The sequence below is a fragment of the Ovis canadensis genome, chromosome 2 (genome assembly GCF_042477335.2).
Source record: "Ovis canadensis isolate MfBH-ARS-UI-01 breed Bighorn chromosome 2, ARS-UI_OviCan_v2, whole genome shotgun sequence".
Lineage (NCBI taxonomy): Eukaryota > Metazoa > Chordata > Mammalia > Artiodactyla > Bovidae > Ovis > Ovis canadensis.
In genome coordinates this window covers 253,049,621-253,075,665 of record NC_091246.1, presented here as the reverse complement: position 1 = coordinate 253,075,665, position 26,045 = coordinate 253,049,621, and the positions used below count along the sequence as shown (strand labels likewise).

At 60.3% G+C, this 26,045-nt stretch overlaps 1 protein-coding gene across 2 annotated transcripts in view; it reads right to left on the bottom strand.

Annotated features, from left to right (window-relative positions):
- ALDH4A1 (aldehyde dehydrogenase 4 family member A1) overlaps nt 1-26,045 on the bottom strand; it is a 32,893-nt gene continuing 6,848 nt past the window's right edge. The window contains exons 2-16 of one of the 2 annotated variants that reach the window (XM_069575129.1): nt 19,512-19,605; nt 18,775-18,867; nt 14,993-15,040; nt 14,109-14,264; nt 11,606-11,755; nt 11,456-11,530; nt 10,173-10,360; nt 7,496-7,569; nt 5,033-5,229; nt 4,844-4,891; nt 3,750-3,902; nt 2,970-3,091; nt 2,366-2,484; nt 1,340-1,457; nt 1-107 (exon numbers count right to left, since the gene is read on the bottom strand). In XM_069575129.1, coding sequence (XP_069431230.1) covers nt 1,345-1,457; nt 2,366-2,484; nt 2,970-3,091; nt 3,750-3,902; nt 4,844-4,891; nt 5,033-5,229; nt 7,496-7,569; nt 10,173-10,360; nt 11,456-11,530; nt 11,606-11,755; nt 14,109-14,264; nt 14,993-15,040; nt 18,775-18,867; nt 19,512-19,605 — 1,630 coding nt within the window. In that variant the 3' untranslated portion in view covers nt 1-107; nt 1,340-1,344. Of the gene's footprint in view, nt 1,458-2,365; nt 2,485-2,969; nt 3,092-3,749; nt 3,903-4,843; nt 4,892-5,032; nt 5,230-7,495; nt 7,570-10,172; nt 10,361-11,455; nt 11,531-11,605; nt 11,756-14,108; nt 14,265-14,992; nt 15,041-18,774; nt 18,868-19,511; nt 19,606-26,045 lie in introns of both variants that reach the window. The other variant, XM_069575128.1, reaches the window with a different exon arrangement.

The following is a 26,045-nucleotide window of genomic DNA, read 5'->3' as shown; positions in this document are numbered from 1 at the left end:
TTAAGGGAGAGATATTTTATTAGGTGGCGTCAGGGCACATCCCACGGCCACCTCACAGGGCAGAATGAGGAGAACCAGGACCGCCTCCGGCCTGCCCGCCGCCCGTCCTGGCCCCCGCGAGAAACCCTGTTGGCATCAGGCCCAGCCCTGGCCGCGGGCCACGGCGTGTGGCCACGCACTGTGGGAATGGCCACCCCAGCCCCACGGGGCCCCACGCCAGCTGTGCCTGAGGAGGGCCCCCTAAAAGCTGTCCCCAGACTGGCCTCTTACCTGACCGCCCAGAACCCACCCAGGATGCGTCTGAGTGTCCCCCGACCAGCTGCACCGAGGAACAGGCCTCCAAGGGGCCAGTCCACACACAGAGCCACGGACATGCCAGGGAGGAACAATTCTACACGTGAGCCTCAGCCAGGCCGGGTGGGGACCCGAGGTGAAGTCTCGGGGAGCTGGGGAAGGTAGGGGCACCATCTACCTGGGCCAGTGGGCACTGAGCTCCTGCAGGAAGCCCCAGGCCAACGGAGGCTCTCGAGAGCTAAGGAAGCGGCAGGAAGGGCCCCCAAGGTCTGCCAACCTCACAGGCCCGACAGGAAGGACCGGCACCTTGGCAGGTGGACGGCAGAAGCCCCCAGCCCCACCGCCTGGAGACTGCCAGGAATCTGAGGGCCTCCGGGGAGCTCAGGCACTCGGGAGCAAGGCACATGGGTCTAAGGCATTGGGTTGGGCGCAAGTACCTGCTGGCACAGGTGGGTACCAGGTGGCACAGGTGGGTACCTGCTGGCACAGGGGCATCTGGGCAAAGAGCTAGAGAGCAGCACGAACCAAGCAGGCCAAGGCCAGCTGGTGCCCCCACGACCTGTGACAACGTGGCAGCCTGCAGGCCACCCTGGTCACCCCTAACCCTGAAGACCCAGAGAAGCCAGGGGCCTCGGTGGGTGCAGCGTGCCAGGGTGCCAGAGCTGCCGCCTCCTCCTGCAGATCCGCGAGTTCCTCCACCGCCACGCCCCAGGCCCCTGAGACCCTGGGCACAGCGGAGGGCGGCGAGAAGGGGCCGACGGAGGACCAGTCAGGTGCCAAGGTCACACCCACCAGGCGGAATGTCTAGGACACTCTTTGGGGGCAGGGCTGGCAGCCCTAGGCCTCCCCACAGCGTGATCTCAACCCAGAGCGCACACCTGACTCTAGGGGGTGGGACAGGCCAGCACGCAGGCCGATGCGGGGCAGGGCGCAGGACTCGATAGAAAGAGGCCGCCCCGTGGGGGGCGGGGTGGAAGCATGGGGTGCAGTCAGCGCACCGAGGTCAGTCGTCTGGACGGACGGACGGGCGGCGGAGGTGCCGAGCGGGACTCACTGCATGTATGGGTAGCGCCAGTCCCCCAGAGGCCCGTGCGTCTCCTTGATGACCTGGGGCGACGTCCACCGCAGGACATAGTGGGGGCCACCTGGCTTGTCGTTGGTCCCTGTGGAAAGACAGCTCTGTTTGTCCCCCAAAAGGTACAGCAGCTCTGGGGAGAAGGGGCGGGGAGGAGCAGATGGAAAGAACGGGGCAGCAGACAGCTAAGCCAACCCTGACACGGCGGCCGGGGCTCCCCGAGTGCCTCCAGGCAGAGGGCACTCAGCCGGCGGTCGGGGGGCAGGCGCTGGCGAGGGGACAGGACACCCAGGCTCCCCGGGTCCCTGCGCCCCACCTGCAAGGCGTGTCCAAGAGGCGGGAAAGCACAGTGGAGGGCACTGGACAGGGAGCAGGGAGGCCCAGGTTCTGGCCCCGGCTCTGCCACCAGGCACCAGGACCTTTGGCAAGTCCCTGCTCCTCGCCAAGCCTCAGTTTCCCCATTTGCAGACAGGAGGGGGTTGGACTGCAACGGCCTGGATTACGGTAAGTCGTGTTTCGTTGCTGAGTCGTGTCCGACTCTTTCTGACCCCATGGACTAGGAGCCAGGCTCCTCTGTCCATGGGATTTCCCAGGCAAGAATACTGGAACGAGTTGCCGTTTCCTCCTCCAGGGGATCTTCTGGCCCAGGGATCAAACCCGCGTCTCCTGCACTGGCAGGTGGATTCTTTACCACTGAGCCACCTGGGAAGCCAAGATGCGGATACTGGGACCCAAATCCCGGCTCCACCACTTCTTAGCCATGCGCCCTTGGGCCAATCACTTCACCTCCCCGGGCCTCAGTCTTCCCCTCTGTAAAATGGGAAGAGGACAGGCAGCACAACAGGGGGCTGTTGGCAGGACTCTGAGTTAGTGCAGGGCCTGGCCCTCCGTGCTCAGTCGCCGGTGCTCCTCCTGTGCCTCTCAACATCCTTGAGATGAAGCAGCAAGGGTCTCCCCCAGGACCTCAGCCCCTTCTAGAAAGGAAGACCCACTCACCCGAGGCTCGGGCGCCCCCAAAGGGCTGCTGGCCCACCACCGAGCCGGTGGACTTGTCGTTGATGTAGAAGTTGCCCGCAGCGTTCCTCAGCAGCTCTGTGGCCTCCCGGAGAACGTCCCTACAAGGCAGGGCGGCTGTAAGAGGGCGGTTGCCAGCTCTGGGCCCCTGCCCTCGGCAGCTCGGGAACCCTCCAAGCCCCAGCCTGCCCGCTCAGGTTCCAACCCCGCCTTCCCCTCTTAGAGGCAGACGCAGGGAGGCAACCAGTGCCACGAGAAAAGACAGAGCGAAGCCTCAGGCCCAGCGTCACGGCGCCCGGGGGGTCCTGCCTCTACCAGACAAGTGCAGCGCCTGGGCCCAAGCCCTGCCTTCCGCCCTGAGCCCAGCCAGACCGGGCGGCGGGCCCCAGCCCTAGAGGCCTGGCTTCGGCAGCCAACAGTGCAGCCCCAGCACCAACGCTTTAACAAGGAGCCTGCGGCCTCTGTCCACCTGCCGGCCGGGGCGGAGTGAAGGGCACAGAGAGCAGCAAGGGCACGTTACTGCTGGGATCCACGTCCGGAGTGGGCTCTCTCTGGGGACTGGCGCTGAGGGGCCGTGGCCACTCACTTATCCTGGGCGAACACTGCCCCCGTGAGGCCGTAGCTGCTGGTGCTGTCGACCAGCCGCAGCGTCTCCTTGTACTCCTCGTCCGGGTAGACGTACACGGCCAGCACGGGACCAAAGATCTCCTGGAGAGAAGCCCCAGGGTCAGGCTCCACCTGGACCCGTCCCTGGGGCCTCCGCCATCCCCGACCGCCTTCTCAGCCCAGCAGCCTGGGCCAGGCCTTGCCTCCTGCAGGGTTCTCTCCAGGCAGCTCCTACCCTGCCCACGCCACCCAGCCTGGCAGAAGATTCGGAGACCCTCTGGCCTCCCTACCAGCCAGACCCACCCCCAGAGCCAAGAGTCCAGGCCCTTGGGAGGGGGACACTTTTGGCAACAGGCGGCCAGGGGACTGCCCCATGACGTCACTTGGGGGACTGGGGGCACTGTCATCCTAAGCAACTGCCAAACTTCTCAGAAACTCAGTTTCTCATCTGTAAAATGGGAACGATACACCAAGCCTCATCTCCATCAATTTCCTGGCCCACACTGAAGATTACAGATGTTAGAAGCTGAGAGAGCTGTAGGGGCCTCCAAGGCAGTAGACAGACAGTGCTGTGACGTCAGCCCGGCCAGCAGCGTCAGGGATCTGGGGTCAGGAGGCCTGAGCGCAGGGCCTGGCTCTGCTCTCCCTGGGGTGAGCCAGGCCCCTGGCAGGGCTGTGCCGTCCTCAGCTGTGAGACGGGATGACGCCCCGGGAAGCACCCAGAGACGCTGCCCCCTCCCCGCCCCTCCAGCCCCATCACCTCCTTCATGATGGGGTCCTGCGGGTCCTTGGTCTCAACGATGCACGGCTCCACAAAGTAGCCCACGGAGTCGTCACACTGGCCCCCGGCCAGGATGGTGAGGCTGGGCGAGGAACGGGCGTGCTCCAGCCACTTCCGGATGCGGCTGAAGGACTGTGGGATCGGGGTGGGGGGTGTCAAGGGCCAGCTGGAGGCCGACTCCAGCAAGAGCCCCCAACACATCGGCCCCAGATTCTGAAGGGGGCGATGGCAGGGTGCGGGGGTGGCTGCGAGCAAACAGGGCCTGGCTAAGCAGGGCAGAAACAGGAGTGGATGTGCAGGCTCGTGTGTATGTGTGTGTTAGAACACGCACAGAAAGAAAAAGAAAGAAAGGGAAGTTGCCCACTCGTGTCCGACTCTCTGCGACCCCGTGGACTATAGTCCACCCGGCTCCTCCATCCACGGGATTCTCCAGGCAAGAATACTGGAGTGGCTTGCCATTGCCTTCTCGAGGGGATCTTCCCGACCCAAGCATTGAACTCTGGTCTCCTGCATTACCTTCTGAGCCCCCAGGGAAGTCCAAGAACATGTATGCTGACATATAAACATCACGCGAACACACACATATATAAATGTGCCTTTAGGGTTAAGGCCACGAGTCCTCAGGGTTCGTGCCTGCGCCACGTTTCTGCCATGCAGACCCACACGTGTGCCTATACACACGTGTGCACACGTGTTGCGGGTCTGTCTGTGCACGGAGACGTGGGGGGGGGGGGCTGTGCGTGTGTTACGTGGGTGGACCCGCGTGCACGGCCGCACACAGAGGTCTACGTGAACGTGGTCACGGCTGTGCGAGTACCTGTGTTGAGGGGTGTGCGTGCAGGCGAGCGGGCCTATGTGTAAGTGTGCGTGTGAACACGGGCACTTTAAGGGGCCTGGAGGCAGGCTGTGCAGGAGGCGCGCTCCTCTCTGGGTGGGGAGGCTTCTATTCCTTCCAGGGCTGGCGGGGGCGGCAGGGGCTGTGTGTGTGGCTCTCAGGCTACCCTGCTCGAAGCAGCAGACCTGGGTCACTCTTCCCGCCCCCCACCCAGCCCAGGCCTGGCACCCCCCTGTACCTTGGCATCAATCACGGCAGAGAAGAAGGTCCCAAAATCCTCTGCAGGCTGGAGGCAAGGGAGACATGGATGGAGAGGAGGTGGCCACCGGCATGAGACGAGGAGTGCCCCGCCTCGCACACCGCGCCTCCCCAGCGGCCAATCCCATCAGCCCCCCGCTGGGCCGCGGCAGGACGCCGAGCCACTCACATTGCCCACTTTGATCCCACCGAGCTCCTCCAGCAGCCGCCCTTTGATCTGCGGCCACAGCGAGCGGGGCGCGTAGAGGCGGGAGCAGGCCGAGCACTTCTGGCCGCCATACTCGAAGGCCGAGCGCAGGGTCCCACTCACCACGCTGTCCACGTCGGCCGAGCGATGCACAAAGTGAAAGTTCTTGCCCCCGCACTCTAAGGGGCAAGGGAGGGGGCGTGCATGGGCAGCAGCCCGGGGCCCAGCACACCGCCTGCTCCTGCACACAGGGGCCCGCGAGCAGCCCCCGGGACGGCGGAGGAGGCAGTGAGAAGCCATATGCCCTGGACACTGACCAGCCAGGGCTGTCCTCCCACCCTACAGATGGGAAGACGGAGGCCCAGGCACAGGCGAAGGGCGCCAGGGGGCATCGGGACCAGCTTTCCCGTTTCACAGACGAGGAAACTGAGCCTGGGGATGGGAATGCTGCGCAACATAAATAAGGCAGAGGAAGGGCCAGAACCCAAGGCTCCCCAAAGCTTGGCCACTCCCGGCAGTGGGCACAGCTTCCTTTGGGCCTTCCCCTGACCCCCAGCCGAGTCCACGGCCAGGGCTGGCTCCTCTCCCCTCCCCGTGGCGGGGACACCCCTCCCTGGTCCCCTCAGTGTGAGAGAGCCCAGGGAATCACGCCTCCATCTGGGCCTTATTACTTTCTTCATTCAGTTAAACACCAGCCAAGAGCAGCCGCCTGACTCAGTTCAAAGCACCCTGTGCCCTTTCACTGAAGCCTTACAGCAACCTCCCGTTATTATCCCATTTTAAAGACAAGAAAACAGAGGCACGGAGAGACTGTCACGTACTCAAGGTTGGGAAGTGGTGGAGTAAGCAGCTGTCTTTCTCCCTCAGGGAGATGGTAGGAAGGGGACTGAGCTGAAAATCACGCACAGCTGACCCAAGGGACTCACTGTTTCCCTGCTTATGAAGGTTGGACGGGGGTGTGCTGAGAGGCTGGAAGTTAGAGATGCTACAGCTGGCCCTGAGCAGAGTCACCTGCCCTGACACCCCTAACAAAGCCCCACCAGCTTAAGAGGCAAACGATTACATACAGGATGGATACACAACAAGGTCCCTAGCACAGGGAACTAGACTCAGTATCCTGTAACAAGCCCTCATGGAAAGAACATGACAAAGAGAATACACAGGTGTAACTGAATGATTCTGCTGTATAGCCGGAATTAACCCAATGCTGTAAATCAGCCCAGTTTGTAAATACCGTGGCCTGAGACTGTAAATCAACTGTACTTCAATAAAAGCTCTTTAAAAAGCTCCCACCAGCTCAGGAGTGGGGTCCAGTCTCCCTGTGGGTCCCACTTCACTTCCAGGAGCAAGAAGGCTAGACCGCCAGCCCCAGCTCCACCATTACTGCCCTGTGACCCACTGGGGCCTCTGTCAGAACAGGGTTCTGCACCCCAGAGAGTTTCAGAGACACTACACACCGACCCTGGCTCTCGAGGATGAGCAGTGCACACTAGCGGAGTAAAGGCTCTGAGAAGTCCTGCGCGTATGGAATCCGCTCTGCTTTAAACACAGCGCGTGCCCAATGTCCTTGGCCACAAAGCTGCGGGAAAGTTGTTATTTCAACAAGACCCAGCCCCGCCGAGCCCTCAGCCCCATCTCCTGCCCCAGCCCACCCCCTTTCCCAGCTACACCGGCCATGCTTCTTCACACACAGGCTCATTCCCACCTCGTGGTCTCTCCACTAACCGCTTCCCTGGCCTGGGTCTGGGCGACGCAACCTGATGCAACATGGGAGTCACGAGCCCGGTGCGGCCACTTACATTCAAATTGATTAGAACTAAACGTAACTTTCACTTCCTCAGCCATGCGAGTCCCGCATCAAGCGCGCTGCGGCCACATGCGGTGAGCGGCTACCCTACGGGACCGCCTGGCACAGCTGTGTCCATCCTTGCAGGAAGGCCCGCTGCACGGCATCCACACCCATGACGGTCTGCTCTCCAGGCCTCGGCGAGGCCCGTTTCTCTTCTCTGTTCAGGTTTCCACTCAAACGCTCCCCCCTTGAAGAGGCTCCCCACCCTGGGGTCACAGTCGCCCACCACACCCGGCCTCTGGGCGGCCCTGCCCGTCACCTCTTTGCCCTCCTTTCATGAGCCACGGCCCTTCTCAGCCCATGGCGTCATTGACCCAGCTGTCTACCGCTCGCCTCCCGCGGCTGGAACAGAAGCTGGTGGCGGCTGGGTCCCTGGCTCTCATCGCCCTTGCATCCCCTCCCCCAAAAAGCGCCTCTGCACAAACAGCAACTTCCTTGCTGCATGAGGATGGGTGAGAAATGCGCGCTCTGAGCCGGAAGCGCTCTGAACAACCCCTGGGCCTGCCGGGGCGGGGGCTCCTGGCTGGATCCCCGGCCGCCTGCAGAGCCCCTCGGCTCCCCCTCTCCCACGCCGGCCGCAGCTGGCGGACCCTTACCTCCAGCCAGGCGGGGGAAGGTTCGGAACCGGTCCAGGTTCTGGGCCACCTGCTTCCACAGGTGCTTGAAAGTGCTGAAAGCAGAGGACAGGGCGGGGGTCAGGGCGCCGGCTCGGGCACCTGAGCACGCGAGGGGCCTGCAACCGCCCGCCCGACCAGCGGGCGGGGCACAGGCTCAGCAGCCCCGCTGGTGGCTGGCAGGGGTGGCGGTGGTGGAGGTGGCAGCTGGCCCTGGGCTGCACGCAGGGCCTACGAGGAGGCGGCAAGGGGAGGCTTGGCGGCAAGGCAGTGCAGAGAGGGGCCCCGCTCCCAGGCCAGGGGATGGGGGCTCCTGTCCCAACCCGGGCGCACCAGCTGTGTGATCTTGTGCCCAACGCTTAACCTCTCTGGGCCTCAAGTTCATGCCACACCTGGAATCGGGCAAGAACAATTTCGCCTGGAGGGGCCGTTTTGGGACGGCTCTGGTGTGAGTCAAGTGCTAAGGACAGTGCCAGGCACACCACGGGTGCCTGACGGGGCACACACACCACCAGGGTCTGTGAGGAGCGCCTCAAGCCCACACCCGGGCCCGGGACCGGGCAGGGTCCTGGGAGAGGCAGCTCAGGCCCCCGCCTCCTCCCGGGGCTCCGAGTGTGACCAACCTCAGCACCACAAAACAATAAAAATGCTAATCACCAGGGAGCTGGTGACACAGTAGCTGATGCTAATTTATGATTTTCCCACCTTGGAGCCTGCTGCTCACCAGAGCATGGCAAATGGGGCCAGGCCTGCTCCTCCCGCTAATAGGCAGGGACCCGTGGGGCCCGTGGCTGGTGGAGAGGGCCTTTTGGAAAACCGCCCTCCTCAGCAATTCTAACGCGGCCGTCGCCACCCGGCAAACCTTGGACAGGGCGGGTGGGACCCTGAGGTCAGCAGAGAGGGCAAGAAGCCACCACCGGTGAACCCAAGGCACCTGGAAGGCCCAGAGCAGAGACCCCGACCTCTCCGCCCAGACGATCCACGGGGACCTCAAACTCAAGGCGACCAGCTTGTGGCCCATCTCCTTCCCTAGGCTCCCGGGTGCCCAGCCATCTGGGGAGCCCACCTTGGTGAACAGTACCACCTCCAGCCTCGAGCCTGGATGTTCCCACAGACGGGCGATCGAGTCTCCCGGCTCCCTCCTCAGCCCATCTCTCCCGGCTCCTGCCTCCACCCGGGTTCAGGCGTCCACTCTCCCCTCCGGACCCTCCTAACCTGAATCCTGCTCCCAGCCGCGAGAGACTTGTGCTCAGGGCAGCCAGAGCCATCATCTAGGTCAGAGGCTGCACACGCAGGCCCCAGAGGGGCTGAGGCTGCCCAGGCATGCGGAGGCCCAGGGCCAGTCGGGACGGCGGGGAACCAGAGACCACCCACCCGCCCCGGCTAGCGGTGCCACACGGAAATGCAGGCCCAGGGGAACTGGGTCCGTAAGTGGGGCCCCATCTGGATTTTCACATGAAACTACCCCGGTGGTGCACGGCCGTCCATCTCCATCAGGAATCAAAGAGCACAGGGCCGCTGGCCAGGTCCCGCTGGAGAGCGACCATCCGGGCTCTGCTTGAAACAGAGGTCTGGTCGATTAAGCCACTCCCTCTAAAGAACCTGCCTGCAGTGCGGGAGACCTAGGTTCCATCCCCGGGTCGGGAAGATCCCCTGGAGAAGGAAATGGCAACCTGCTCCAGCATTCTTGCCTGGAGAGCTCCATGGACAAGGAGCCTGGTGGGCCACAGTCCAACGGGTTGCAAAGAGACGGACACGACGGAGCGACGGACACTGTCACTTTCACGGCCCTGCAGATTACCTTCCACGGTTCCTACCGTCTTCAGGATGAAGTCCAAACACCTTCACAGGCCCTACAGTCACAAGTCTAATCCCTCAAGAGGCATCTCCCTGACGGTCCAGTGGTTAAGACTCCACACTCCCAATGCAAGAGACCCGGGCTTGATCCCTGGCCAGGCGGACTAGATCCCACATGCCTCAACTAAGACCCAGTGCAGTCACGACAAAACAAAAACCACCCCCAGAGGCAGGACCTGACCGTCCACGCGTTCACTGCCCAGCCTTAGCATCTGCAAAGCCCGGCAAGCACAGGGTTCAGTAAACATCAGCTGAGTGCACGGAAACACGGCCGTGACCAAACCATGTGCCGCCCCCACCCTCCGACCCTCAGCCCCAAGCTGCCCACTCCAGCCTCATGGGACCACATCCACCTCCCAAGAGCGTCAGCCTTACGCCTCTGCACGTGCGTTCTCCTGCTCTCCTCCACCTCCGCCTGGCCCACTCCTCTGCTTAGATGCCACCTCCTCCAAGAAGCCTTCCTGACTTCTCCTCCAATTCATTCCAAGCTCCCCTTTGTCCTTTCTAGCAACAGAGGTGGCATCAAAATCCGTATCGCCAAACACCTGTAGGCTGCTTCTGGCCTGTGACACTCTTTCCTGTCCACTAACTAGTCTGACCCTCACAATGACTCTGCAAGGTAGGAATCAGCACATATGCAGGCTCAGAGAGGTGAAGGGGCTCACCCAAGGGCCACTTAGCGAGGAAGCGGGACACAGTCAGTGCCTGGCCCCTGAGTTCACAGCCCCGGTTCTCAGACAGAGGTTGGGAGGCCTGGGGAGCATCCCCAGGCTACCCTGCCCAGCCCTCCTCGGGGACTTACGGCACACTGCCTGTGAAGTTGATGCCACACAGGTGCTCTGAGCTGGTGACAGTGTCCCCGAAGGTGGGCCCGTCAGCTGGCACAAACTGGATGATGTTGGGGGGCAGCCCGGCCTCCCTGAGGATGCGGTAGACGGCATAGCTGGCCAGCATGGCGGTGTCGCTGGGCTTCCACAGGACCACATTGCCCTGTCCGGGAGGCACAATGATGACTCACAAGGCTGAGGGCGGCCAGCTGCCCCGACCCCCACCCTCCCCCAAGGTACAGCCATCCCTCAGCTGCAGCCACCAGGCAGGTCCCCGTGCAGGCCAGGATGTCCCCTTCCTGGCCCCAGTCCCCCAGGTGCTGGGCACTGGACCCTCAAAGTCCTCGAGAATGAGCTGACGCCCTGCCCTGTGTGCTCCCATGCTCTGGCCGAGGCTCCCTTCCTCCAGAAGTCCGTGCCAACTGGTCCTGCCAGCACCCCCGGGCATGTCTGTTCTGGGCATTTCCAAGTCGCCGGCGCCCACGGGGTGAGGCTGGGCCAGCGCGCACAGGGCTCTGTCCGCACGTGTTCTGGAGGAGGGCATGTGGGCGCCGGGTGTGTGCACGTCTGAGCATAGACGCTCAAAGACGGGCCCGTGCGTGAGCACCTCCCAGATCTCCCAGCCGCCCCAACCACTCAGCCCTCCTCCTGCTGTTCCCTGGGTGACCCAGGCCCCCCGAGGTGACAGGAGGGCTCCCCCGCCAACTCACGGGAGCTCACGGCCACCGGCACCCTGACCACAGCAGTGGAGCCCTCCGACTCCAAGACCACCAAGACAGACCAAGCCCAAACCTCCACCCGTTTCATCATCTGTTAGCCATGCAACCCTAAGAAATAAGTCACGGGCACAGAGCAAGCATTCGAAGGTGAGCTGTAATCACCATCATTAGCAACCCCTGCATAGCACTGACCCTGCACTGGGCCAGACCTGCCTGGTGTTACGACGAGTCATAACACGGTCTCACTTGCTCTCCCCAACCCTGTAACGTAAGCTTTTCTGTTACTTCTATCTCGCAGATGAGGAAACGGCCTCAGAGGAGGGCAGGGGCTCGCCTGGGGTCACCCAGGGACAGTGGGGCAACGTGGGGACCCAGATCAGCCTCTGACCCCGGAAGCCTCTCCACGGTGCCCAGCCGCCTCCACTTTGCGTGTCTCCCCACAAGGGCGGGGCCCCTGGGCGCTGACGTGGCCTCCTGACTGTTGAGGGGGAAGCGATGACTCGGTCCTGCCACCCCCCAGCCCGCTGTCCACATCTCACCATCAAGGCTGGAGTTCCTGCCAGGTTGCCGCCGATCGCAGTGAAGTTGAAGGGGGAGATGGCCGCCACAAAGCCCTGAGGAAGAAGAGGCGGTGAGGCCAGGCCCAGGGCTTCCCGCGGCTCCCCGCCCGTGCCACCCCCGGGCGGTACCTCCAGTCCCCGGTACAGCACGCTGTTGGTGCTGGGGGGCACGCTGAGGGGCTGCTCGCCTTCCAGCTCCACGGCAAACTTGGCGTTGAAGCGGAAGAAGTCGATGAGTTCAGCCGCAGCGTCGATCTCCGCCTGGATCACCGTCTTCCCCTGCCAGGCGGGAGGGCCCCGGGGGTCAGTGGTGAAGGACCTGCCTCCGAGAGCCCTCTCCGGACGCTGGAGCCTGTGCCCGCAGTCCCATGATGCGCACGTGTGTTTGGGAGAAAGAACCAAGGGACCTGAGGACTGCAAACATCAGCCGTGGGGAAAGGCCTCTGGGTGGCCGGAGCCGGGCTCTCTGGGATCCGCAGCCCATCCCTGCACACGCGGTCGCTGGCGGCTGCTCGCCCTGCCCCGGACGCCCCGGGGAAGGGAAACCTCCTGCCTGCTTCTCTGCGCCTGCCCATTTGCCCCCTGCTCTGCGCAGCCACCGTGCGTCTTACGAGCTTCTGAGTCTTAGGTCAAATAAAGAGGCATCTTCCTTTGGTCCTGGAGTGTGTGTGTCTCTTCCTGCCCAGGCGTGGCTCACCTGGGACCCTCTGGAGACCCAACATCCACCCCGGGGGGCTCGGCTCAATCGGGAGACACTGGGCTGGTGGGGGGCTGTCGTAGCACCTCTGTGCAGCAGAGGGCGCTCTCGCTTCAGGCTGGCGACTGGGCGGGGCTGTGGGCGGAGCCTGAGCCGTGGGCGGAGCCAAGATCCTTACTGTGAAATGAACCCTCTCCCTGGGCTCCTTCCCCGCACTCTGCTCTGAGTGCTACCTGCCAGCCCAATAAGCACTCACTCCAAAAGCGCTAATTAGGAGCTTCCGTGACTCCACGCAGGCACAGAGCAAGACCCAGAAAGAAAGACAAAAAACACTAACGTGATTGCTAAGCCCAAAAAGCTTTGCGTTACAGGCAGATTCTTTACCATCTGAGCTACAGGGAAGATCTCTCTGCAAAGGTGCGGCAAACACTTATGAAGTCATCATCACACCCCAGTGCGACCTGAGCTGTAACTAAGGAAGGAAGAGCGTGTCGGGAGGGGCACAAAAGTGGGACCAGTCCTTTTGGACTGGTGAGGTCCCAGAAGTCTCACAGAGGAGGTGCCTGGGCTAGACCTTGAAAGTTAAAGAGCTCACAAAGTAGGGGATGATTCCTTGGTGGCTCAGTGATAAAGAATCCGCCTGCCAATGCAGGAAACACAGGTTCAAGCCCTGGTCCAGGAAGATCCCACATGCCTCGGAGCAACTAAGCCCGTGAACCACGATGCCTGAGCCTGTCCTCCGGAGCCCGGGCACCCCAACTACTGGGCTGTGGCCCTAGAGCCTGTGCAGAACAAGAGAAGCCACTGCAATGGGGAGCCTGCGTCCCACAAGTGGAGAGTAGCCCCCAATCGCTGCAACTGGAGAAGCAGCTCACACGGCAACAAAGACCCAGCACAGCCAATGAAAAACAAAATAAAATTTAAAAAGTTCACAAGGCAGAGAAGACAGGGAACATTCCAGCCGGGGGACCTGGGCCAGAGACCGGGGTCAGGATGTCTGTGGTGTCCAGGAGCCTGGCTAGGTCCAGACTGGTGACATCGTGGGCGGGATGGCCTGCAGGGAAGGGCACAGCAGCTAGCCAGCTGGACAGAGGTGGGGATGGAAGGGCCCTGGAGGCCGGGCTCAGGACTTGGGACATGACTTGCAGCCAGACAGCGAGAGCTCGGTGGTTCATACGCCTGGAGTGACCTGCTGGGGGTGTCACAGAGACTGCTGTGAGGCCTGAGGAGCCTGACAGAGCCTGGAGGACCGCGCAGGGCTACTGTCAGTCCAGGCAAAGCACAACAAGGGCCTGGCCTGTCCGTCTGGACAGACGGACGCGAGGGGCTGCTTACAGAGGAGGGCATGCAAGCGTACTTGGAGTCACCTGGCCTATAACATATATGGGTCTGTCAAGGCTGTGGTTTTTCCTGTAGTCATGTATGGATGTGAGAGTTGGACCATAAAGAAAGCTGAGCGCAGAAGAATTGATGCTTTTGAGCTGTGGTGTTGGAGAAGACTCTTGAGAGTCCCTTGGACTGCAAAGAGATCCAACCAGTCCATCCTAAAGGAGATCAGTCCCGGGTGTTCATTGGAAGGACTGATGCTAAAGCTGAAACTCCAATACTCTGGACACTTGATGTGAAGAGCTGACTCACTGGAAAAGATCCTGATGCTGGGAAAGATTGAAGGCAGGAGGAGAAGGGGACAACAGAGGACGAGATAAGTTGGATGGCATCACCGACTCAATGGACATGAGTTTTGAGCAAGCTCTGGGAGTTGCTGATGGACAGGGAGCCTGGCGTGCTCCATGGGGTCGCAGAGAGTTGGACACGACTGAGCGACTGAACTAAACTGGACTGTCCTCTCTCCTAGGCCTGGTGGGTCCTGGTGATGTCTGCAGAGCTGGATGAGGTGTGACCCCCACAGCCCCCACTGCGCCGCGGGCACCTCACCTGCCCCACCACGGTCTTGGCAAGGACCTCGGCCCTGCGCGGCCCGCTCAGCAGGTCGGCTGCCTTCAGGAAGACTTGCGCCCGGTCTGCCACAGGCTTCAGGTCCCACTCCCTCCTGGCGGCCAAGGCGGCCCCGATGGCTCTGTGGAGCAGGGCCTGATGAAGAGGGAGAGGTTGGGGGCCTCCCCCTGCGGCAGGAAGAGTCCCAGAGGAGCGATCTGGAGGTCCCTGTCCACCCAGGGAGGACCCCTGCCTCCCTCCCCCGACAGTGACAGACGCTGGGTCCCACAGCCAGCTGGGCTGCCCCAGGCTCGGAGCCTGCCCCGCTCCCGTCAGGAGGGGCCCGAGGGGCCTGCCAGGTGGGTCCACATGCCAAGGACTCACTCCATTTCCCCTCGTGGCCTCCCCCAGCTCCCGGAGCACAGTACTCCCAAACTCGCTGTTCAGGGCCTGCAGCCCATGACGTCAGGACCTGACCTTGTCGGGCCAGAACTGCGGCCAGAGACAGACCCCTGTGGCTGGCACCTCAGCTGCCAACTGCTCTCATCGGCACGTGACGCCAGCGCCTTGACCCCGCGCCTTCTCGCTGACCTTCCCTGATGCCAGGTCTCTGCTCCTCTTTCTCTCAGCGATGCCTCCCGTTTCCCGGGCTCAGCCTTCCAGAATCGCCTCCCCCAGTCAGGGCATGCCCCAGCCCTGGCCCAGGCAGCTCTCATTAGGCCCACGTGAGCCCTGGCACACCTGGCCTGGGCAAAGACACCTGCCCAGGGACACCCTCAGTGCCAGCCCCCCAACCCCGACCACGGCCTGAAAGGGAAGCAGTAACTGACCTCCACCCCAGGGCAGTGGAGGCCGACTCACCAGGCAGGTCGCCAGGGACTCACCTTGTCTGCGTAGCAGAACTTGGCCACCTTGTGTCCATGGTTGAAGGGCTGCAAGAAGACAGCAGGGTGAGGCTGCTGTCCACGAGGGAGGAGCCCTCCCCGGGCGGGTGGGGACGGAGCCGGGCTCAGAGCTCGCCTGCCAGGCCAGAGTCCTCCACATACCCGCTCTCCCCGCTCCAACCCCCAGGAGGTCTTCTCCAGTTGTGTGGGGACAAATGAGGAGCTCATTGATTTGGGCAGACCACCCCACACACACACCCCTCGGATGTCCACTGAGCCTCATGTGGAATCCTCAGGGCTTTGTTCCAAGTGTTCCCGTGGCGTCCTGCACAAGACCTTCCCTGGCCTCCCTGGACACCCACCTGCTGCAGACTCCTCATCATAGCCCCCCACCCACCTTCCCATCCCAGCTCCCTGGCTGCCCACGGGCACCTGGCCCTCCAAACACCTCTGTCTGAACTCACTTCTGCCAAGCCCACATTCTTAACCCCTCTGCCAGACTAAAATCAGGAAGCATTCTAATGAGCCGTGGGCCTTTTCTCACCCTCCTTCACCCTCTCCAGTGGTTCATTCCCCGGGCTCTTGGAAGAGGCTCTGAACCGCAGCCAACGAGAACCGCACCGGATGTTCCAGCCCCACCGGCTTCCTCCCTGCTCCGCAGCTCCCCAGCCTCCTCTTGACTCTGCACCTGTGACCCCTAGGCTGGCAGCGAGCCCCCAGCCCATCCTCATCCCTGCGGTTCAACTCAAGATGCCACCTCAGAGAGGCCCGTGGACCACCCCCCCGAAGTGGCCTTCGCATCTCCAACCCACCACCTGCGCTTTCCACAGCTCCTCTCAGATCTGGATATCTCTCGTTTGTTTCTTCGCTGACATGTACACCCACCTCACTCTCCCCAAGGTCGGCTCCATGAGGGCAGAGCCATCTGTTCATCACTGTGTCCCGGCACCCAGGCCCCCTAGGTGTGGGGCCGAGGGCGCTTGGATGGATGAATGGGTGGATGGATGGATGGGTTTTATTATCATGATTTATAAGTACCTCCTGGCTCTTTGTGACCCCATGGACTATAGCCCACCAGGCTCCTCTGTCCATGGAGTTCTCCAGGCAAGAACCCTGGAGTGGGCAGCCGTTCCCTTCCCCAGAGGATCTTCCCACCCCAGGGATGGAATCTGGGTCTCTTGCCCTGCAGGCAGATTCTTTACCTAATCTGAGCCATCAGGGAAGCCCCATAAGTACCCTCCCTAGAAACAGCTAAAGTCACCCTTTTGGAAACTGTTTTCCAACTTTAAACAGGTTTCTCGCTAATAATGCCAAGGAGTAAATCACTTCATTTACATGGCACTTACTTTCCAACTGGCTGCACCGCACGAAGCTGGAAACTCCACGTGCATCCCTAACGTCAGAACACAGATACACGTGGCTCACACAAACACACATCCCGCTTTTGTGCGCAGCCAAGCTGGCTATTTGCTTTAAGCCTTTCTGGGCTAAAATTGTCCCTGCCATGACACGGGATAAAAAAGGATGAACTGGGGCCTCTGCCTGCAGCTGAAGTCGACCCAGGGGTTCAGCCTTAGGTGAACGTAGACCTCCATTCAGCCGTGAATCCTGGGCAAGATCCCAGCTGCCCCCAGGGAATGTGACTCTCACCCTTAAACAGACAGACAGTTGCGGGCACAAGTGTGGATGCTATTTCCTAACCATCAACCAGGGACTTGTTAGGGAGAGCAGGCTGTCCTACTGCGTGTTCCCCACTGAGAGGAAGGCTGAAGGAGGGCGCAGGAGGGACACGCAGACCCGCTGCGGCTCCGGCCGCAGCTCTGAGAGGCCTGCACGGGCCAGAGAGGCGAGAGGGCTGAGCGGAGGGGGCTGAGGGCGGTGGGGACCGGGGGCGCTGGCGGCCGGCCCCGCACGGGGGCTCACAGTGGGCAGCTCGTGTGGCCACACCTTCCCTCTGCCAACAGAAGCTGGACATTCGGATTTATACATGAAATGGCCCCGTCTTTAGGTTTCGGAAACGAAGCTCCCAGTGGCCGACTTGCAGCCGGAGCTCCAGATGGAAAGCCCAGCCCGGCAGTGGATGTGGGGCCTCCAGAGTGACCTGTGGGCATCCTTGGGTGACGGGCTTTGATGATGTGCCCAGACGCCAATGGGCGAGAAGCAGCCCCATGGAACATCTGTGCGGGAGATGAGGACGCTCGTGAGGATGCTGCTCGTCACATCACTGCGTCCTTCTGACTCCTCTGGGAGAACTTTCTCTCCGGGCCCAGCCCCAGGAATGGCTGTGTTCCTCCAGCTACACAGGTGGGATGTATCTCAGGAACATTCTGGCTAGGGTCAGTGGTGCGGTCTCCTCTTCCCTGCGAACCAGGAGGCCTAAAAGTAAGTTTGCGGCTGTCTCCAGCAAGCGCCCAAGGCCTCACAATTTTGTGGCCAGCTGGTCAGAGCAAGAAGACTATCTTGCTGCCGTATGTTAACTAGCACGCTGCTTCTAAAGTCCCTTAGAAACAGTCAGGGCGTGAATGAATTCACGTGAATCAAAATCAAGGGGCTCTGATGGCAGCCCACTGGATAAGAGACTGCGCTTCCACCGCAGGGGACATGGGCTTGAGCCCTGGCTAGGGAAAGAAGATCCCCCATGCTCTACAGGCACGGCCAAAAAGTTTAATAAAAAGTGAGTCCAACCAAGGAGATATGGTTCTGGGGAACCTGGATCCCTCATCCCCGCCCCATGTCTAACTATGCCGCCTCACGGTGGTCACTGACGCCTCTGAGCCTCTCCTGATCTGTAAAATGGGCGGCTGACCTCCTGCTCTTCCAGCCTCCAAGGGGAGTGGCAGGGACTGCACGAGGAGCTTGCGCACAGGGGACAGGGTCTCACAGGTGTGCCTGTGGACGGAGCCTGGGCTGCACCAGGAGGGCTTCTAGGAGGAGGCGACACTTGGCCGCACCCAGGGAGCTCACCTCCGCTGAGCTCATGGTCAGCTAGACCACTGGTACCCAAAACAGAGCAGGGGTTTGGTGACTGCCTTTCTTTGGAAGAATTATCTTCTTTTTATTCGAGTATACTGTTTCAGGTGTATAGCAGTGATTCAGTTAAACATATATTTATAACCGTATATATACATTTTCAGATTCTTTCCCATTCCAGTTCATTACAAGATACTGAATATGTTTCATGTTATACAGTGAATCCTTGTTGCTTACCTGTTGTATATACAGTAGCGTGTGTCTGTTGTATATACAGTAGCGTGTCTGTTGTGTATAGAGCGTGTTGTGTATAGAGCAGCGTGTGTCTGTTGTGTATAGAGTAGTGTGTGCCTGTTGTGTATAGAGCAGCGTATGTCTGTTGTGTATAGAGTTGTGTGTGTCTGTTGTGTAGAAAGTAGTGTGTGTTGTGTAGAGAGTAGCGTGTGTCCTTTGTGTAGAGAGTGGCGTGTGTCTGTTATGTAGAGAGAGTAGTGTGTGTCTGTGAAGGGCAGGATCTGCTTTGATTCTGACTGTACCCTTGCTTCCTGCTCTCTAGGTGGTTAGGGGGTCAGCTTTGTAAGCAAAGGCGAAGCTGGGGGCACTTGCTATTTCTAACCTCCCTGTGGCAGGCGTGATGCCGGCACCTTTTATGAGAGTCCCCTAAGGTTGCCTTTGGAAGTTTTCCACCTGTCCACGGAATTCAAAAGCCCGCGGTGGACTCGAAGCCCCTTTGGAGGCAGAGCCCCCAAGGCACATTTACGCGCCCCAGGATTCTGGGGAGCGGCCGAGCACCGCGGGCCCACTGGACTTACCGATGCCTGGTACCGCACATCTGAGGTCCAGACTTCCTCGTCCCCCACCACGCACGGGATGGCCTCCGTCTGGCCCTTCAGCTCCTTCAGGGCCTGGGGAGAGGACAAGAGGCCATGTGAGCCCTTCCTTCCGTCCTGCTGCCCACCGAAACCCCAAGGCAGGGCCTGCAGAGTGGCCCCGGAGAGAAGGGAGGGGGGTCCGGGGGCAGAGACACGTCCTCCTGATCGGCCCATTACCCCCTGGTCTGCAAGAAGCCAAGGCTGGTGTTGCCAGCTCCTCCCATTAGGGAGGAGATTTTAAAAACTGGGTCTGAAATTTACATGAAATCTCACAATTTTAAAACCCTGGCAGTTAATGGGAGAGATTTTTTGGCTGTGCCCTGTGGCTCGTGGGATCTTACCCAACCAGGGAAGGAACCCACACCTTCAGCAGTGAAAGCACATCCTAATCATAGTCCAGGGGATTCCCCGGAGGATGTTTTCAAGCACAAACTATCTGCAGACTCATGACCCCTGACCTGGGACCCCAAAGAGGCCCAGGCGGCCACCCTGCCGCTCCCAGGTACCCCCGTCCCCAGCGCACAGCTCAGCCGATTCCCGGGTGCTCCCAGGGCTGGGGGCAGGGGCACGAGGGGGTCGGTGGCTGCTGGCGCGGACAGGTCTTGTGGGAGCTGCTGAAGGCTGTCTCCACCAGGCCCTCCACGCACTACTGGGCGCCCCTCACTGCCCCCGATTACCTTCTGCAGCGCATCTCGCTCGGGACTGCCCTGCGTGAACGCCAGCACGGGCTCATTGGCCACCTGGACGGAGGAGACGTGCTTCCAACACAGCCTGGCAGGGAACAGAGGCGCGCAGGTCAGCAGCGCCAGCCCCAGCACCCCCATCTCCTTCAGGGGGACCTGGGCTGGCCCAGAACCTTGAAATGCAAACCCATTATAGAACTGGGGGATGAGAACTGGCCTTAGAGTCCAAAACCAAAGTTCAAGCCCAGGTCCTGCTACTGTGTCCTCAGACATCTGACCTGCCTCCTCTGAGCCTGTGCCTCCATCTCCTAAATGAGAACCACCACAGAGGCTCACACGGTTGCTTGAAGCTGCCATCCACAGGTGCAGAGCCACGCCTGAGTGTTTTCCCCGTAGAGCAGACTCAGTTTCCCTCTATTTCCGCACAAGGCGGACTTTCTCCCAAACAGACCCAAGTTACTCCTTTCTCTAAGCAGAAAAGTCAGCACGTCCCACACCTCCGTCTCATCCGGATGGGAACCAGCCGAGAGCTCCTTGGCACAAGGACGAGAGCTCCAGGTGGGCAAGAACACCCGAGGGGAGGGCCGTGAACTCGGAGGGGTGCCCTGAGCTCGGCTCACAGCCACAGGGAGGGCTGCTGTGGGCGTTCCTGGGGACTGAATGCCAAGTCTGGAGACCCTATTCACTCTTGACCCCATGACCTCACCGATCAGTGACCACCAGTGGTGCCATCCCTAATATGTTTGGGGGCCCCAAGGTGGGTTGGTCACCCCATTCATGGACGGAGGACAGGGGGCTGGGGGAGGGCTGAAGGGGGAAGCTGGGGTTAGCAGGTGGAAGCTGCTGCGTGTGCGTGCTCCCTCGTCCAGTCGCGTCCGACGCTTTGTGACCCCGTGGACAGCAGCTCACCAGCCTCCTCTAGCCTTGGAGTTTTCCAGACAAGAATACTGGAGTGGGGTGCCATTTCCTCCTCCAGGGGGTCTTCCCCACCCAGGGATCGACCTAGCATCTCCTGCAGAGGCAGGTGGATTCTCTACCACTGAGCCACTAGGCAAGTCCAGGCTATTACCTATAGAATGGATAAACAAGGTCCTACTGTATGGCACGGGAAACTGTATTTAGTATCCTCCGGTAAATCATAACGGAAAAGAATATTAAAGAATGTATATATATATATATAATCTTATATTGGTGAAAATGGTATATAAAAAATACCATTTTATATAACACACTTGAATGAAAAAATACATATATAAAACGTTATACAAAGTAACACACACTTAAATGAAAAAACTTGTTAATAAATGCAGCCTTAAATTTTTCCAAAAAGAGTCCGTCATTCCAGAGCTGGAGGAACCTCAGCAGTAGGGCTTCCCCTCCAGGCCTCAGTTTCCCCAGCTGTAAATGAGGACAAGAGTGATGAAAAAGGCCCTCGAGGACACACAGGGAACGTCAGATTTGATAAACTCATGGTGGCACCAGAAGGACCTCACCGGCGGCCTATGACAGAAATACGGTAATTTAGGTCCTAAACGGAAAAGGACTTGTTCAAGGCCAAGATCAAGAAACACCCAGCTCTGTCTCCCTCCGGTCAACGCCCCACGGGCAGGGCCCGAGAGGAACACGCCTGCAGGCTGGCCAGTCGGCTCCTGCTCACGCACACTGCAGGGACCACAGGCCTCCAGGGCTGGGGTGTGAGGGGAGCCCGTTGCAGGACCGGGGTGACTGCAGCTGATTTGGGGAGGGATAAGGACGTGGGGGCTGGCAATAGTCAGCAGGTGCAACAACTGCATGGTGGGGTGAGAGGCAGCAGCTCCTCCCTGGGCAAGCGGGCGCTGCCTGGTATTGGGGGTGGGGGGCACGGAGACCTCTGCTGGGCAGTCTGAAGCAGGCTGGCCCGCCCACCTCATCACCTCCCTGGGGAGGGCGTCTGAGGCTGAGGGCTTACACGCGAGAGAACCAGACAGTCTGGCTGTGAATGTTGGGCACTTTTTTTCCTTTCTCACTGAGAAGGGCTCCGGGGCTCAGACACCCGGCCTGGAGGCCTACAGGAAGGACGTCACACTGGGCTGTACGCACAGGTCGCTGCTGACCCCACCAGGCTCCAAGGCAGCTTGCTCGTCTGGAGGGACAGCAGTGACCGAGACAGCGACCCTCTGACTGCAGCCGGCCTCCAGTGCGGGACACGGGCAAGAAGGGGACACTCGGGCTTCCCTGGCGGTCTAGTGGCTAAGACTCTAAGCTCCCACAGCAGAGGGCGCGGCTTCAGTCCGGGGCTGGGGAACCAAGGCTCCACGTGCCACCTCGGGGTGCAGCCAAAGTAATTGTAAAAATTTTAAAAAAGAAGAACCACCACTGCGACTGAAAAAGCGAAAGTGTCAGCTGCTCAGCCGCGCCCGACTGCGTGTGACCCCGGGGACTGCAGCCCACCAGGCTCCTCTGTCCATGGGGTTCTTCAGGCAAGAACACTGGAGGGGGCAGCTATGCCCTTCTCCAGGGGACCTTCTAGATCCAGGGATCTAACCCAGGTCTCCTGCATTGTGGGCAGATTCTTTACAGTCTGAGCGACCAGGGAAGCCCGAGACGGAAAGGACAAGAAAATAACTAAGGAAGGAGGAGGGCGGGGCCACTTCAGCTGGGATGGTCAGGGAGGGCCTCAGGGAGGAGGTGACCTCTGCCAGCGACCTGGAGGAGGTCTGAGAAGCGCTGGGAAGAGTGTTCCAGGCAGGGGAAAGAGCAAAGACAAAGGCCCAGAGCAGGGAGGACAAGTCAGGAAGAGCAGGAAGGGGCCTGTGCAGTGGAGGTTGGGGGCGGACCCCCCTCCCATGCCCCTGGGGCTTTCTCCTCCCTCTCCTCCCTGTGAGCCCCAGCTGCACCCACCACACCCAAGGAAGTGCGCATTCCTCAGGCCCCACCCTGCCCCAAACACAGAAAGAAATGCGATGCAGGGCCATTTGGGCCTCTGGTGAGCTGTGCGGCCTGGTGCCCACGTCTTCGGCGTCGCAGGGGGACCTCCATCTCCTGGGGTCACCCTGCAGATCTGAAGAGAGACCGGTGCAGAGCTACAGGTCTGCTCAACGAAGGAAAATCCACTGCTGCAGTGGGGGAGACAGGAGAGGCCGGAGAATTCCAGCAGCCACAGGTCTCAACATCCTGGCAGGAAAGAGGAGGGCAGTGTCTTCCCCCTTCCCCACCCTCCACCAACTGGAAGGTTCCAGACGCCTCTCTCTGGGCCTTAGTAGCAGTGTGAATGTGTTAGTCGCTCAGCTATGTCTGACTCTTTGTGACCCCGTGGACTGTAGCCTGTCAGGCTCCTCTGTCCATGGGATTCTCCAGGCAAGAATACTGGAGTGGGTAGCCGTTCCCTTCTCCAGGGGATGTTCCCGACCCAGGGACTGAACCGAGGTCTTCTGAACTGCAGGCAGACCCCATACTGCCCCCGGGCACTCAGCAGCAGCAGCGAAAGTGAAAGTTGCTCAGCCGACCCTTTGCGACCCCACAGACTGTACAGTCCACGGGGTTCTCCAGGCCAGAATACTGGAGTGGGCAGCCTTGCCCTTCTCCAGGGCACATTCCCGACCCAGGAATCGAACCAGGGTCTCCTGCACTGCATGAGATTCTTCACCAGCTGAGCCACTGGGCTCTCAGCAGCAGCAGTGAACCACCGCAAAGCAGCGACTCAGCCACCGCCTCGTCCCCCTCAAGCCAGGAGAGCGCCGCCGCGCGCTGGACCGGGCACCAGGAGGTGGGCCGCCCCAGCCCTCTCTGGAGCCCAGGGCCTGGTGGGTGCGAAAAGCACAGGCTGTGCCGGAAGCAGACATCCTGGACGAACCCCTACACCTGCTGGAGACCTCACTACGTCACCACACTACACTGTAAAAACGCCACAGGCCTCTGTTTTCTCATCTGAAGAATGGGTGACCCCATGTTCCCTGCAGGGTCACTGGGAGGATGACAAGCCCTGCTTACTCTTCCTGCTCTTAGGTTCTCTTAGAAACTGCAAAGGTCTTCCAGAATGTCTACTCCACCAGGCCAGGCTTTCTAAGGCAATCTGGTTCCCAGACCCTCCCAAGGAGTCCAGGGGCTCAACAAACACTGCTGGAATAAATGCAGCCCTGGGTCCCACCCGGGGCAGAAGCTCAAAAGGTAGCAGCTACCAGTGTGGTTCCCTCCCCCCTCTCCCACCTCAGACAACATCAGAAGCGGGGCAAGCCTTCCCCAGGGCAGAGGGCCACTGTGACCTCAGGATCATATGCCCACAGGGCTGGCTGGCTGTTTGGAAAGTGCCCAGGCCCTGGCCCCCCTGTCCGCTGGACCGTCCATCCGTCTGAATGTAACGTAGGGAACAGACACCAGTTCAAAGATCAGCCTCAGAGCCTGAATCAACTAAGAGCCAAAAATAATCTAGGAATGCCTGACAAGCCTTTTTTTGCCCCTTGGCTCGTGGGCCCTTCTGGATAGCGTAAGCTCCCTTCCACTGGCTCAGGGGAAGGCAGAATGAAGCGCTTGTAGGACCCGGGGCTTTTATAAGGATCTGCAAGGCCATTCCCGGCAGGACTGTGTCCCTCATTTATTAATTCATGCAGTCAGCATACATCTTGCCCACAAGGCAAGAAGGCAGAGATAGCTCAGATGAGGTCAAAGGTCTCACCCACCCACATGTTCACCACACCTGGCAGGTGCCTGGCTCTGGGATGCAAAGGCGAGTCCATCCCGACCTTCTCAGGGCAGTTCTCAGCCCTCCCACTTCAGGAAAGAAACAGAAGGCAGAGTCAGGATTTGACTCAGTTTCCCCTAACCACCTGGCGTGCCGCTTCTCACCTGGTGACTTCACGGCCTGGGTCTGAGACCCCAGCTACCCCGACCCACCCTCTGCACGGGATGACCCACCCATCCTTTTAGGATCTGAGCTAAAAAGGCTGCAAGACCAAAACATCTCCTACAACGGGGAATGCTGAGCTCTGAAATGTACAGGGGAAACTGATGGGAAGCGGAGGGGCCTGGGCTCCCAGGTCGCCCCCAGGCCTCCACCCTGGTCCGAGGCACCACGGGCTTCCACTCCGGCTCCACTGACTCCAAGCTCCTCTTGAAACCACTGGAATAAACAGCCCCGTGGCCCACCCAGGGCAGAAGCTCACAAGGTGAAAAACGGCTGTGAAAGCCAGAGTCGCTCAGAGTGTCCGACTCTTTGCGACCCCAGATTCTCCAGGCAAGAAGACTGGAGTGGGGAGCCTTTCCCTTCTCCAAGGGATCTCGCCAACCCAGGGATCGAACCCAGGTCTCCCGCAGACACTGCAGGCGGATTCTTCACCAGCTGAGCCACCACCGGAAGCCCAACCAGCCCGTGCCCCACCCAGGGCAGGAGCTGAAAAGGGAGCAGCTACCAGTTTCCATAGTTTTAACATGAAATCATCATCAACACAGAGAGATAAAAGGGTAAGTAAGTGCTCAGCTCAGAACTACCCAGTGGCTCCTAGTTTCTTCTACAATAAAGAATCAGAATCCTTCCTGAGGCCTCCAGGCTCTTTCCCATCCCCCTCACCCCCCTCCCACCCTGTCAGCAGCAATCCTGCCATTCTGGCCTTCCCGCCCCTTCCCTCACCCCCTCTGCAGGGGACACTAGCCTTGCCCAACCTGGATGGGGCCCCTATCAGATCACCTCACAGCCGACGGCCCTCATCACACAGCTCGGACTGTGTTCCCACAGTGCCCAGACCACAGCGAGCATCCAAGGAACACCTTGAAAACAAGCACACAGCTGGGCACCAGGCCCCCAGGACCGGACTCCTGGAGGCAGGCCCCCAGGAGCTGGCGTGGGGGCAGCCAAGGCCAAGCAGAGGACTAGAAAGGAAATCGCCCTTCCTTCCTTCAGCTTCTGGGCTTTTCAGCTGTTATCTGAGACCTGATAAGACCAATCCTCCTAATCACTGAGATAAGGGGCTGGGGGTGGAGGAGAGCTGAGAGAAAGTGCAGAGCCACGCCTGAAGCTCAGGATAAGCTGCCCTGGAAAACTTCAAGGAACTTTTCTGAAGCATTTATGGCATGCCTCGCGTGGTGCTAAGTGATTACCCTACAAATATGTTACCCTGCAAACTATTACTACATCCATCTGACGGACAGGGTGGGGGCAGGAAGCTGAGGTTCAGAGAGTAACGGCTCGTGGCCACAGCTCATGGAGTGACGGGGCGCGGCCTGAGCCCGGGGCTCCTCCTTGGGAGACGTGCTCTGGCAGAAGCGCCTGGAGGGCTTCCCTGGTGGGTCAGTGGCAAAGATTCCTCCACCTGCAATGCAGCTTTGATTCCTGCGTTGGGAAGATCACCCACTCCAGTATTCTTGGGCTTCCCTGGTGGCTCAGATGGTAAAGAATCTGCCTGCAGTGCGGGAGACCCGGGTTCGATCCCTGGGTTGGGAAGATCCCCTGGAGGAGGGCATGGCGACCCACGCCAGTATTCTGGCCCGGAGAATCCCAAGGACTGAGGAGGCTGGCGGGCTGCAGTCCACGGGTCACAAAGAGTCAGACAGGACTGA